At 41.2% G+C, this 14761-nt stretch overlaps 1 protein-coding gene across 1 annotated transcript in view; it reads left to right on the top strand.

The window, feature by feature from the left end:
• The first annotated feature begins 1795 nt into the window (after nucleotides 1-1795).
• IL20RB (interleukin 20 receptor subunit beta) overlaps nucleotides 1796-14761 on the top strand; it is a 31205-nt gene continuing 18239 nt past the window's right edge. Inside the window, exons 1-3 of the mRNA XM_037061217.1 lie at nucleotides 1796-2023; nucleotides 12862-12988; nucleotides 14520-14710. Coding sequence (XP_036917112.1) covers nucleotides 1945-2023; nucleotides 12862-12988; nucleotides 14520-14710 — 397 coding nt within the window. The 5' untranslated portion in view covers nucleotides 1796-1944. The remainder of the gene's footprint in view (nucleotides 2024-12861; nucleotides 12989-14519; nucleotides 14711-14761) is intronic.

Below are 14761 nucleotides of genomic sequence, written 5' to 3'. Positions count from 1 at the left end.
TATACAGACACAGAGAAACCAACAATATCTCTTACCTAGCTGACTGACATAGTTCCTTCCTGGCCCTTCTTCCTCTGATCTGGCCCCTTTTACTGTTTTCTCTATGGTAGTCATAAACTTTTTAAAGCTCAAATGCAAGGAATGACATGATCGGATTTTAGCTTAACCCCTTCTTTGACCCACAGTGCTCTCTAAGCTTCATTGCTCTTTGTAGATAAACTCTAAGCTCCACAACAAAGCATTCAAAGCTCTCTGGATTCCTGTTTCTGTCTGACTTTGGACCCCATTTCTTGCCACTCCAATTTGCTCTTCAGTTGCACCAAACTTCTTATGGTTTCCTAAACACACTAGGCCTGGCAAATTTTTTTTTAGTATATAATAGCCCCAAAGTCACCTCCTCTAGGAAGCCTTCTCTGATCCCTTCTGCTGGGTTAGGTGTTTCTTCTTAACGCTCCCGTATTCCCTTATAAATATTTCTGTCATCATTTTCAATAACAATTTATGATTATTCTCATGTCCATCTTCTCTACTAGTTGAGGATTCTTGGCTGAGGGCAGGAGCTGTTGAATTCCCAGGATATAGCACATAGTGTAGGCCCTTAAAATGTGGTATATACATCAATGGGATATTCTTTAGCCTTAAAAGGGAAGGGAATTCTGCAGTGAGCTACAACATGGCTACATCATGCTAAGTGAAATAAGCCAGTCACAGAAAGACAAATACTATATAATTCTACTTTCACGGGGTACTTAGAATAGTGAAGTTCATAGTAACAGAAAGTAGTGGTGGTCATAGGGGCAGGGGAAGGGGATATAATGGGGAGTTAATGTTTAATGGTCATAGAGTTTCAGTTTTACAAGATAGAGAACTATGAGGATGAATGAAGGGCGGTGACGGTTGCACAACAATGTGAATGTATTTCAAACTCTCGAACTGTATGCTTAGAAATGATTAGATGGTAAGTTTTATGTTATGTGTATTTTACCACAATAAAAAAATATTTAGGCCCTGGCTGGTGTAGCTCAGTGGATTGAGTGCGGGCCTGCAAACCAGAGGATCACGGTTCGATTCCCAGTCAGGGCACGTGCCTGGGTTGCAGGCTGGTTCCCTGCAGGCCAACTCCCAGCAGGGGATGCACAAAAGGCAACCATACATTGATGTTTCTCTCCCTCTCTCCTTCCCCTCTAAAGATAAATAAATAAATAAAATCTTTAAAAATTTTTATAAAAATATATGTATATTTAACCCCCAAACAAACAAACAAAAAAATATTGAGAAGAGTCTCATTCCCATTTTTCTTCATCTTCCCAGTTCCCACTCCCTTTGCCCAAGATAACCAATCTTGTTAGTTTCTGTATCTCCTTCCACGTTTTCTTTTTGCAAATGCAAGTGAATATGAAGCTATATAGTGTTCTTCACTTCCTGACTTTTTAAAAGGCATTAAAACAGTTTTTAGGTTTTCTACTTTTTTAAAAGTGGATATGTATTAGCAAAAGAGCTAATAAGTATCCAACCTGAATGAACTCGCAAGATGGAGATATGGAAGAGGTCAGTTACTTGATGAGAGGGCAAGATAATAGTGCCTGCTCACTGCAGTTGGATTTCTAGGGACATGCAGAGCCCTCCAGGACAGAGCCAGGGTATTTCTCCGAGGCAGATTCTCAAGCTCCCCAGAGTTACCTTTTCTCTGGAACTCTCCTAGGCCACTCCCCCTGATGCAATATCTGGGTTTGGGCAGAAGGGAGGGTGCTACACAGCCCGCCCCTTCTGAGCTGTCTGTGCCTGCTCTAGTTTCCGGAACAATTCAGGCTGCACAACAGCTCACACCTCAGCTCCAGCATCTGCGTTCTGAAGCAAGGATGGCTGGGGTGGACAGAATGTTTCACTGTGAAGGGAAACAATGTTCCAGGTCAAGCTGAGTCCGCCAGCCACGCACAGACCTTCATGATGATTCTAGAAGAAATCTCAACAAGTCTCAAAACCATGTGGTTTTTCTACTTCTTGATTCTGTGTTTGCTCATAGGTAAGTGTGAATTAGAATATAGCCAATAGCCTGGGAGTTGACTATAGGTTAAGAAGGTGAAAAATACTTTCCCAGGTTTGGGGTTGCATTATATAAGCATAGAACATCGTAAGTCTGCTTTTAAAAAGGTTCTCACCTCTTAAACATCCATTCCTTCATCTTAAAAGAAAAGGCCTGTGTTCTGTCTGGATATCTCTCTCCTAATGACCACAGAACAATGTAAAAAGATAAAGCACCAAGACAAATAAATAGTCTAAAGGTTAGCAGAGCCCCATGCATGTTGTTGTTTATTTCATTATCTGGTTTTAAAAGTTGCAGCATAGTTATCTCAGTCTCTGTGTGTGCATCGGAGACGCTAACTATACAGACAAGAAGTCAAGTAAAGACTCGACAAAATAGACAAAATGAATAAAAAGACATAATTTTTCTTAATATTGGGGACAAGACATAAACATTGGGTGCCTCTCCTGGTCACTGCAGAAAGGTAGCAGGCGGGTAGGTACCGTAGCACCGAAAAGAAATACCTGGTTTGGGGCACTTTCCCTGCCGGTAAGATTACACAATTTTCTGTTTCACTCTTGGATACTTGTACCCGCATGCTTTATTGTTTCAAAAATCACAGCTCTGTAGCCTTGGATGTTTCATCACATCAAATCTCATTTAAGAGAAATTTCTCATTTTAATACTCCAAGGTACTACGCACTTTGCTGCATCAGTGGAATATTTGAGAATTTTATGACTTTTTTTTTAACACTGAGAAGTAAATGTTCTAGTTAGTTTAAACCAGGCAACAAATCAGTGCTAAGGAGATTTGCAAATGTTTACAGCTTGCTTAGACATTAAATTTATGGTGTCCCTTCCTAGTTCACCTCCAAAACCCTTCAAAGCTCCCAATTGCTCAGCACATGATCTTTAAATCTGCTGTTTGTTCATGATCGAACATATACAGGCCCTGATCCTATTTCTCACCACTTCTTGAAAACAAATATGGACCACAGGTGGCTGTTGTCTTCACAGTTGACAGATTACACACTCATAGTTTCTGACCAGAAGTACCACCTGTTTTTCCTTTTCCCATCCCAAGCCCATCTTCCCATCCTCATTCCAGATAGTTCCCTCCTCCCCAAGATCTTTCCCAGGCTTCTCTCTCCTTTGACCCTAACCTCATTTATTCTGCTTTGGTGGGTTCTGTTTCCTGCATTGACCTGAGGGCAGGGCCTGGGCACCTTTCCTGGTGTCCTCACAGCCCACAGCATAGGCTAAGAATGTTGCCTGATTGGTTAATTAGTAGATTGATTGATTAGTTGGTGGGACACATTCCTGTGTGAAGCCAAAAGGAGAAGAGGGGGGCAAATGAGAAGGGGAAAGGCCAGCATTTTTAAATTAATTTTTTTAATTTATGGATTTGTGTGAGAGAAAAACATCTATTTGCTGTTCTACCTATTTATAGATCCACTGGTTGATTCTTATATAGGATGTTGAACATGCAACCTGTTTCGGGACAACAGGACAACACTCTAACCAACTGAGATACCTGGCCAGGGCTAAGGCCAGCATTTTTTAACTTGACATTTTCTTCAGTGAGGCAATCTGGTCTTATAAGCCTTTTCCTGATAACTTGTGTTTCAAACAGACCGAGAGTAAAGTGTGTTCTTCTGATACCTATAAACTTACACAGATTTTTTTAAAAAATGGGGTTGGGAGGAGACTGTACTTGAACAATAATAAAATTTAAAAGTATTTTTAAAGAAAGAAAAAAATGGTAGAAACCACAAGGATGTCAGAGCCAGAATGACCTGTATGTGTGTATTGCCTTACTAGCTGAGTGACTATATCATCATATAACTTCAGTTTCTGCATCTGTGAACTGGTCAAAATACACGACATCTTGAGGTTGGAAAGGGTTAAATGAGATGATGTAAACAAAAGCACTTCGAAGGTGTCAGCCCCCATCCCATGTTAGTTATCAAATGTTGGTTATGCAAACAAATGATGGTGTCAGCAGGTAATTGCTTTAGCTGAAGTTGCCTTTATGTAGCTTTTTAAAATTATATTTTATTGATTATGCTATTATAGTTGTCCCAATTTTTCCCCTTTTACCCTCCTCCACCCAGTACTCCTTACTCCCTCAGGCAATCCCCACACCATCATTCCCGTCCATGGATTACACAAGTACGTTATGTGGCTACTCTATTTCCTGTGCTGTACTTTACATCCCCATGGCTCTTCTGCAACTATCTATTTGTATGTCTTAATCCCCTCACTTCTTCACCCACGTTTCCCCATACCCCTGCCATCTGGCAACCATCAAAAGACTTCGTATCCATGACTGTCTCTGTTTTTCATTGCTTGGTTTTTTTTTAGATCCAAATGTTGATAGATATGTATTTATTGACATTTTATTGTTCATAGTTTTGATCTTTTTCTTAAATAAGTCCCTTTAACATTGCAAATAATAATGACTTGGTGATAATGAACTCTTTTAGTTTTTTTCTTGCCTGGGAAACTCTTTATCTGCCCTTTAATTCTAAATAATATCTTTGTTGGGTAGATCAATTTTGACTGTATGTCCCTGCTTTTAATGACTTTGAATATTTCTTGCCATCCCTTCTGGCCTGCAAAGTTTTTGTTGTTGGTGGTGGTGGTATTTTTTTTTTTTTTTAGAAATCAGCTGATAGTCTTATGGGTACTCCTTGTAGGTAACTCTCTGCTTTTCTCTTGCTGCTTTTAAGATTCTTTATCTTTAAGGTTTGGCATTTTAATTATGATGTGTCTTGGAGTGGACCTCTTTGTATCCATCTTGTTTGTGACTCTCTGTGCTTCCTGGACTTGCATGTCTATTTCCTTCACCAAATGAAGGATATTTTCTTTCATTAATTTTTTCAAACAGATTTTCAATTTCTTACTCTTCCTCTTCTCCTTCTGGCACCCCTATGATGTGAGTGTTGGACCTCTTGAAGTTGTCCCAGATGCTGCTTATACTAACCTTATTTATTTTTGGATTCTTTTTTCTTCTTGTTTTTCTGATTGGTTTCTTTTCTCTCTTTTCTTTTTTGCTTCCTTGTGTTCTAAATTGTTGATTGAATTTTCAGCTTCATCCACTCTACTGTTGTTTCCCTGTAAATTGTTCTTTATTTTTCTTAGTGTCTCCTTCATTTCTGACTAGATCTTTTTTATACTGTTGAGGTTCTCACTAATTTCCTGGAACATTCTTATAACCATGTTTTGAATTCTGCATCTGACAGATTGCTTATCTCTGTCTTGTTTAGTTCTTTTTCTGGAGTTTTGGTCTGTTCTTTCATTTGGGCCATATTTCTTTGTCTGCTCATTTTGGCAGCTTCTTTGTACTAGGTAGAGCTGCTATGACTCCCTGTCTTGGTAGCATGGCCTAATGTAGTAAGTGTCCAGTAGGATCCGGTGGCACAGCCTCCCCAAGACCCAAGCTCGGTACTCAAGGTGCGCCCTTCTTGTGGACTGAGTATACTCTCCTATTGTAGTTGAACCTTGGGTGCTATTTTCAGGGTCAATGGGAGGGATTTACCCAGGCTCAGAAGGCTCAGAAAAGGGATAATAGCCTCTGCCCTACCTTATGTCTGGGAGATAGCTCTCCTCCAGCTCCCACTTTGATGCCAGAGACTTCACTTACTCCCTGTATGCCTCTGGTACCTTGCAAGCTGTTTCCCAGTGCTGGAGCTCAGAGGGAGTGAATCTGAGTAAGTCCATGCATGGGTTCTTTAAGGGGAACTGCTTCAGCCTTCAGCTCCAGAAGTTTCTTCCACTGACTCAATCCCTGCTGGTTTGTGAAGCCAGAAGTTATGGGGATTTATCTTCCTGTCACTGGAACCCTGGGCTGGGGGGCCTGGTGTGGGGCTGGGCATCTTCGATCCCAAGATATCCTTCCTGAATTTTTATCCACCACATGTGTATGTGGGACCAGCCTGTTCCACTTCTCCACCCCTTTTACCACTCTGGATAGATGTGCTTTGTTTAATCCTGTGGTTATCAGACTTTCATTCAACTTGATTTCTGACAGTTCTAAGTGATGGTTGTTCTATAATTTAGTTGTAATTTTGATGTGGTTGTGAGAGGAGGTGAGCTGTGTTTACCTACGCTGCCATCTGGACCAGAAGTCCCAGTCCTCGGTTTGCCTTTATGCAGTTTTGACCATTTCCTCTGGACTGTGTAGCTGAATTCTGCAAATTCTAAATGAACTTCTGTTAGTTACTCTAGGTCTCTGGACAGATGGGTAGAGTTCTTGATCTCCTTTGTAGAATCGATTTGCCTTGCTCTGTCTCTTCCAAATAATAGTGTGATTTAGGAAATTGATCCCCACTACCAATAATAATAAGAAGAACAACAATGATGACAATCACAGCACCATTTCTGAGCATACACTGTTATCTTAGATTAGCAAAAGTGTTCTCTTAAGTTCTCACATTAGTCCGGCAAGGTAGGTAATATTATCCTCATTTCACACACTATGAAACAAAGACTCAAAGAGGTTCAGTTATTTGCCCAAGTATATACCATGTAGTGAGTGGGAGAGTTGGGATTTGACTCAGGTTTGGTTGGCTTCAGAGCCTGCGCCCTTTGTAAATCTGTGCGGAAGAAGCTGAGACATTGAAGTAGGTCAGAAAAGGAGGAGAGGGATGAAGCGATGGGAATAAAGAGGATGGTGCTACCTTTTCTGATGCATTTGCCGTAAGGGCTATTGGAAGTAAAGGTGGCAGAAGAGGTCCCAAATGAGGCTCATTGACAGGAGACCCAGTGGGGGGAAGCCAGTCTGCCCTTTCATTTGGAGAGGCAATTTTTGCCCGGAAAGTTTGCCCAAGGGCTTTGTGGTGTACAACCTTTGTCAATGATTCAAGCTTTTAGGAAATATATGTTCAGCATAGAATTCAGGGCAGTAAAAAGTCTAATTTAAGGTGGACAAGGATTAGTAAAGCAGAAGTCAGGCCAAGGCTTGGTTCACTTGTTTAGTTTTCATTCATTTTGCATTTCTGAGCACCATCTATGTGCCAGGTTCTGGGCCAGGTTCTGGGCTAGGTTCTGGTTAGAGATGAATAAAACAAAGTCCTTTGCCTTCAGGGTAACATAGGAGCCTGCTGGGAAATACATTTAAGTCTTTTGGCATTTGGGGATTTATTGTTTAGTTTTAACTATTCTTTGGCCACCAGAGGTTAGGTCTAGATTAGTGTTTCTCAGTCTCAAACATATATTGGGATATTTGGGCAGCTTTTAAAACTATTACAAATGCCAGAGTTTCGCAGTCAGATATTCTGACTTAACCAATCTAGGGTGCTGCCCTGGTGTTGGGATTTTTCAAATCTCCTTGGGAGGGACTCCTTAGGGAAGTGGTCTAGTCCAAAACTGGACAGAGAAAATACAAGTCTGGGGCAGCTGGTGGTATGTAAAAAAGTGCTTAAAAAGTGATAGAGGCCTAAATGCAACAAGTATCCTGGATTGGATCCTGGAGTAGAAAAAGATAGTGGAAAAGTTGGCAAAATTCAAATAAAGTTTGGAATAACGTACCAATGTTGATTTCTTAGTTTTGACAAATATGCCATGGCTATATCAGATATTAGCACTAGAGGAAGATGGTGAAGGGTATACAGGAACTCTGTGTACTGTGTGCAATTGTTCAGTATATATAAAATTATTCTAAAAATAAAGTATATTAAGTCTTTAAAGACTTATGAGAATAAGTCAAAAGGACATAGGAGCCAATCTGAAAGAGCTCCTATTGGCCAAAGCTAGAACAAGTTGAGTAGCAAAATGAATAAAAATAGACTAAAATAAATTTGCATGAGCCCAAACTGATACAAATGAATAATTCAATAAATAAATGGTGGAAAGAAACAGCTCTTCCATACAGAGTTTCAATTAATAAATAGATAATCAATATTGGAACAGCAGAGAAATAATTGTTGCAAGCAATATCCACCAACAGATACTAAAAGTAATGAATGAAAGTTTGAGGAGAACCAGAATATTTACATAGTGGCAAAGTATCTTCCCTAATTGATTTATTAACAATAAGGGGGAAAATGGTAGCTTTACAGTGGTGAAACTGCCTTAATCAAGTGATCATTAGTAAGACATATTAACATCATGCACTCCTTGTGAGTACATGCCAAAAATACACAGTCAAATCAAATAATGGAAAAACATTGAACCCAAACTGAGGAAGAGTCTACAAAACAATTGACTAGTAGTCTTTAAAAATTTTGAAGTCATGAAAGATTGAGGAAGACTGAGAATAGTTTGGAAGAGACTAATTAGATATGACAACTAAATATGACACCCTGGATTGATTCCTGAAACAAAAAGCAGGAGACATCAGGGGAAAAACTGGTGAAATTAAAAAAAAATACTGAAGCTTCATTAATAGCATTGTGTCAATGTAAGTATCTTAATTTGAATAATTGCATTATGGAAGGCTGTATAAATGCGTATGTAAGGCTGAGTGAAGGGTGTATATGTTACTGAACCCCAACACATGAGTCCATCTTCCTACATGCACTGACTAAAAGAAATAACAAGCGGGGCAGGGGTTTGCAGTGGAGAAAAGAAGGATCATATAATTTATTATTATATGATTGTCCAATGTGGACTATAGCTGAGCTCATGCTCTTAAAAGACCCAACTCCCCAGTGGCATGTAAGTTACAGATCACACAGGGCAAAATCACAAGACACTGTTGGTTAGGGGTTCCATACCCTGCTAAGAGCTGATGAGCTGGAAGTGAAATAAGGGTAATAAATCATTTCTTTGTGTCTTGAAGACAGCTCTGAGGTCTGCTCCAGTGTCTGTCTGTCTGTCTGTCTGTCTGGTTTCATGGAAAAATAGCCAGAGGGTTATTCCACCTAAAGACTCAGGAGCTGTAACATAACTTAGGTCAAGATGTTATCTTTAGCCTTCCAGAGCCCTGGACCTCGACTGTTAGGTCTTCTGCAGCCTCAAGGGTTAACAACTATCAGCAGGAAAGCCTGAGTCTATGAGGTATGTAGAGAGAGTGTAAAAATGATTTCTAAAGCTATGGTCAGAAATCAAATCAAAGCCATGAGAACTCGATTTCATATGGTAGCTCACTGTACTATTTTGTTACCCTCTATAAGTCTGAAATTATTTGAAAATGAAATTTAACAACAACAGTGATTCTGATGAGCAGCCAAGGATGATGAGAACCACTATGTAGTCTCTACCAGTGCTTCTCAAATCTTAGCACATATATGAATTACCTGGAGACTCTTGTTAAAATGCAGATTTTGGTTCAGTAAGGACTAGGGTACAGTCTCAGAACCTGCATTTCTAATAAACTCCTGAGGAATGTGATGCTCCTGATCCTAAGACCATACTTTAAAATCACAAAGTATCACTTTTCTGAGGCATGAATCTGTTTGCAAACCTTTTGAAGCTTGTGTGTAGGCACTAGGTACTCAGATAGTGAGTGATGCCAGCAGACTACTCAGTGGCCAAGTTCTAGGTCAGCCTTACTCTTTTCTTCTTCTGGTGATAAACAAGGTAATTCTCTTGAAATGATTTACATTATTTTAAGGCATAGTGTCAGGTCATAGAACCAGTATTTCCTGCAGTGCAAGGCCCATGTAGTGGGCAAGATAAAAAAACCTTTCTGAACTTTGAATAGAAATTGTATTAAGCCTGTGTATTAATTTGGGGAGAGTTACTGTTTTGACTATGTTGAATTTTCTAATCCATGAACACCGCAGGTCTCTCCACTTATTTAGATCTTTGATATCTTCCACCAGCATTGTGGATTTTCCCCCATATAAATTCTAAATAGATTTTGTTAGATTTTCACCTAAGTATTTCCATTTTTTTTGGAGTAGTTGTTAGTACAGTTGACCCACTGTACCCACGGGTTTCGCATCCATGGATTGATGTGAAAACCAACCATAAATCAAAAATATTTGAGAATGGCCCTGGCCATGTAGCTCAGTTGGTTAGAGCCTCAGCCCAATACACCAAAGTTCTGGGTTCAACCCCTAGTATGGGCACATACAAGAATCAGCTAATGAGCATGGATCGGTGGAGCAAAAGTCAATGTTTCTCTCTCTCTCTCTCAAATCAATGAATGGGGAAAAAATAGAAAAAAACACACCCTGTTATGTTGTTGCTGGTGTGTATGAGGTAGTTAGGCCTAAGGTGGTTGCTTCTGTACTGAACATGTGTAGACTCTTTTTCTTGTTATATTCCTTAAACAATACGGTATGACAGTCATTTATATGCCATTTACATTGTAAATATAATAAGCATTATAAGTAATCTAGACACAATTTAAAATTTACTGGAGGAGGTGCATAGGCTATATACAAATGCCATTTTATACAAGGGGCTTGAGCACCTGAAGAGTTTTGTATCTGCTTGGGGAGGGGGGTGTGTCCTGGAACCAATCCTTTTCTGATACCAAGGAACCTCCATTTTTATTTTTTAGTGTGTAAGTGTTCATTGATAATATACAGAAATGTTTATCTTGTATCCTGTGAAATTGCTGAATTTGCTGAACTCACTAGTTTTAGGAGTTTTCTTTTACAGATTCTGTAGAATTTTCTAGTAGTAGGTGGTGATAGCCTCACCACTTCCATTCCAGTCTGTATGATTTTTTTTAAGATTTTATTTATTTATCTTTAGAGAGAAAGGGAAGGAGAGAAATATCAGTGTATGGTGGCCTGTGGTGAGTCCCCTGCTGGGAACTGGCCTGCAACCCAGGCATGTGCCCTGACTGGGAATCGAACCGCGATCCTGTGGTTCTCAGGCCTGCCCAGTCTGTATGCTTTTACTTATTTTGTTTGCTTTATTGCAATTGCTAGAACTCAACAGTACTATGGTGACAAAAAGTGGTGAGAGTGGAAATCCTTGCCTTATTCCTGATTTTAAGGTGGAAGTTATTCAGTCTTTCGTCATTAAGTGAGATGGATGTGAGCTGTAGATTTTTTTGTGGATGGTCTTTATCAAGTTCAGATACCTCTGCTGTTCCTAACTTGAAGAGAATTTTTAAAAATCATGAATGGTATTGAGTTTTGTAAAAAATTTTCATGTTTCAATTGATATGGTTGTATGATTTTTCTTCTTTGGCTTGCTGATATGGTGGATTGCACTAATTGGTTTTCAAATAAAGTTGAACCAGCCTTGCATACCTGGAATAAATCTCAGTTGGTCATGGTGTATAATCCTTTTCATGCATTATTGGATTTAGATTGCTAATATTTTGTTGACAATATTTGCATCTAAGTGCATGAGATAGGTAGGTCTATAGTGTTTTTGTTTTGATTTTAAACTATATACTACTACCTTTGTCTGATTTTGGTTTCAGGGTGATACTGGCTTCATTAAATAAATTGGAAAGTATTTTTTCCTCTCTATTTCATGGATGAGATTGTGTGAAATTAGTTTTAGTCAAAAAATTCAATAGCATTCTCTAGTAAAACCACCTGAGCCTGGAGGTTTCCATTCCAGAGAATTATGAATTCCCCACATAGTTAATGAGAAAAATGTTTCATTCCTTTACCAGAGGAACAATGTCAGAAAGGACCACGCCCCACCCTTTCATGCCACCTCACTGCAGCTGCTCCTTTTCACCCCTTGGGTGATTTCAAGGTTAGGGATGGAGAGGACAAGAAGCCCCCTCCCCACCCCCCACCCCTCCACCCCGATGTGGGTATCCCAGGTGTTTCCTCACAAGGCAGGCCATAAATACTGAGGGTGGGATGGAGGTGCATCATCGAGGTCCTACATCAGAGAATAAGCAGGGGAAGCAGGTGGGGTGTCCCTGGCAACCCCCATCCTCTTGTGGTTATGGGGCTTGATAACAACAGGTGCCAAATCTGGAGACAGACACCAAGATGAAAAGGTCCTGGGTGAGGGCGCCTACTGTGTTCTCGATGTTATCACTGTGAGTGTAACAGCAAGGGGAGGCAGGTGTTAGGCATTAAAAAAGAACGTTTGAAATTGGGAAAGAAGGGCCATAGCAGAGAAGCCAGACTGCACTTTGAGTTACATGCAGATGAGCCCCAGGGCTGCCCCAAATTCTCAAATTCAGCATCACAGGCCTCTTTCATTGTGTGTGCAAATGGTAGACCTGCTGTGTGCATACTTGGGCACACCACACACATTTGTGGGAGCAGATGCTTGTGTCCCAGGCTGGCTCAGGTATCTGCGATGTGCCTGGGGCTGAGTCTCCAAGGTGTCTTGGTGCCTATCTGGAGTGGACTCCCTGCACAGCAGACTAGCCTGTGCCTCCCAGCTGGAAGCTGATGCCCGTTCAGCCTTGTTGGGGGATGTGAAGGCGTGTGCTTTGGGTGACAGTAGCAGGAGAGGGAGGTGCTGAGGAGCTGGCAGGAGCCTGCATGGGTCTAAATTCCATGAAGGGGTTGAGGGGTCAGGTTTATTCAACTTGCTTAAGGTCACATAGTAAGTGGCAGGGTCCAGGCCTGATTCTAGGTTGACCTGATGTAAGAGTCATAAGCAGTGTGCCTCAGTTTTGTCATGTGTACAATGGAGAAAATAATAGTCTTTACCTCCCAGTGTGGTCATGAGGATTAAATGAGATAATCATGTAACAATCTAGCACATGGTCTAGATAGAACATGGTAAGTGCTCAATAATATTAGCCATTATGATTATGAATATTAATATGCCATTTTATCACCAAAGGCAGAATGACAGTTATCAAAAAATTTAGCATTAACACAAATATGATGATTTTAGAGGTGTTTCTGGTTCATAGACATGTGAAGTCTCATTGGAAACTAATTTAAGGATTGGCCTTCCTCCAAAATGAGCCCATCTGTCAGCTTGTCCATCTGTCTCGATCCTAGATGGAGTTGCTCTTCTGCCTGCTCCTCAGAATCTCTCTGTACAGTCAATCAACATGAAGCATCTCTTGACGTGGAGCCCAGTGACCATACCTGGAGAAATAACGCACTATTCTGTTGAGTACCAGGGGTGAGTTTGTAGTTCTATGGAGTTTTTCCCTTGGATTTTCTCCCCCCGACAGTCATTCATTGCTGGAGGCACAGAGCCCAAGGAGGCTTTGTGAGCCTAGGGATAGATTACCTCCAGTGACTGGCTGCCTCTGTCTGCACTGGCATTGAGAGAGTTGAAGAAGCAAGGGAAATTGTCTTGTGCATTTGACAGTGAACTCTCTGGGAACCCAAATGCGTCTAAACACATTTTAGTGGAATTTCTTGTCAATGGTGAATCACTTGTGCAATGCTGAAGAAAATCTGAAGAAATGAGTTCAACTCTGACTTCAGGTGGATAGGTCACTGGAGACCCAGATCCTGGGGGGGTGGGGCAAACCTCAGTTTTCCTGTCTGTGAGCCAAAACAAACTGTGACCCTGGGGCCAAGCAGGCTCTGCTCCTCTGCAGGTGCTCAGGCCCTCAGAGCCGTTGAGGAGCAACAGGGAAACAAAGATGCTCAATATATTTCATTAACAACAAATACAAGCTGAGCACCTACATGTGTAGACATTTTTCTAGCTCAGGATACAGTCAACAAGGTTCCTGGGTATAGGGACCTTACTTTTAGGGGAGGAGACAGCCAGTAAAACTGTGAAAAACAACAACAGTCTAGATCTGCACTGTCTAATGTAGCCACTAGACACGGATAGCTATTTAAATTAAATGAACATGTCTGCCTTCCAGCCACACTAGTCACATTTCAAATTCCCAATGGCTGCATGTGGCAGTGGCTACCGTATTGAACAACTATCAATGTAGATCATTCCCATCATCACAGCAAGTTCTACTGGGCAGCACTGCTCTAGGTAACTTCAGATAGTTGTCAGTGCTGGGAGGAAGCTAAAAGGCTGATGCAATAAGACAGTTTACTCTGTGGCTTTTTTTCATTAAGTGCTCAGGGAAGGCCTGTCTGAGGAGTGATATTTAAGCCCACATCTGAAGAACAGGAGGAGCCAGCCAATATGAACAGCAGAGACAGAGAATTTGAGACAGTGAACAGCTAGTTAGAGGTCCTGAGGTAAAGAGCTCAGTGAGGAGGCCAGTGTGGAGGAAAGAGCATGCCATGTGTACAGGTGGAGTGAGAGAGAGGCCAGGGAAAAGAGTTTGGATTCTATTCTCAGTGTCTTAGAAGCCATTAAGGATAGAAATGTCATGATTTGCTGGGGGATGAATGGTTTGAAAAATGGCAGGAGTGGAGGCTGGAAAATCAGTTGGGAGACCATAAAGCATGAAGGCAACAGATGATAGTAGCTGAGATTGGGATGGTGACTGTGGATATGGAGAGACCTGGACACATTGAAGTTTATGCCAATGTTTCCCTTCTTTGGTCATAAAAGGAGTAAGGAAGAATGAATGGTTGGTCAGGGAGGAGGGTGGAGGAACTGGAGTGTGGAGCAAATGCTCATTTTGCTGACCCACAAAAAGCAGGTGAATGAAGCAGTTACTTGCAGCCATCACTGAGCTTGCGTAGAAGAGGCTGGTGTAACACTGTGCCTTCCTCTCTTTGGCCAGAGAGTATGAGAGCCTGTACATGAGCCACGTCTGGATCCCCAGCAGCTGGTGCTCACCTACCAAAGTTCCTGAGTGTGACGTTACTGATGACATCACTGCCACTGTGCCATACAACCTCCGTGTCAGGGCCACCCTAGGCTCACAGAACTCAGCCTGGAGCAACCTGATGCACCCCTTTAATCGAAACTCAAGTAAGATATTTCTCTCTGTGCTGCCCCACTGCCACCAGACTTCCCCTTCAG

Source organism: Sturnira hondurensis, unplaced genomic scaffold, assembly GCF_014824575.4.
Source record: "Sturnira hondurensis isolate 20B ecotype Veracruz unplaced genomic scaffold, ASM1482457v3 Scaffold0013299, whole genome shotgun sequence".
NCBI classification, from domain to species: Eukaryota; Metazoa; Chordata; class Mammalia; order Chiroptera; family Phyllostomidae; genus Sturnira; species Sturnira hondurensis.
The sequence above is the reverse complement of the archived record's forward strand: the minus strand, read 5'-3'. Positions and strand labels throughout refer to the sequence as shown.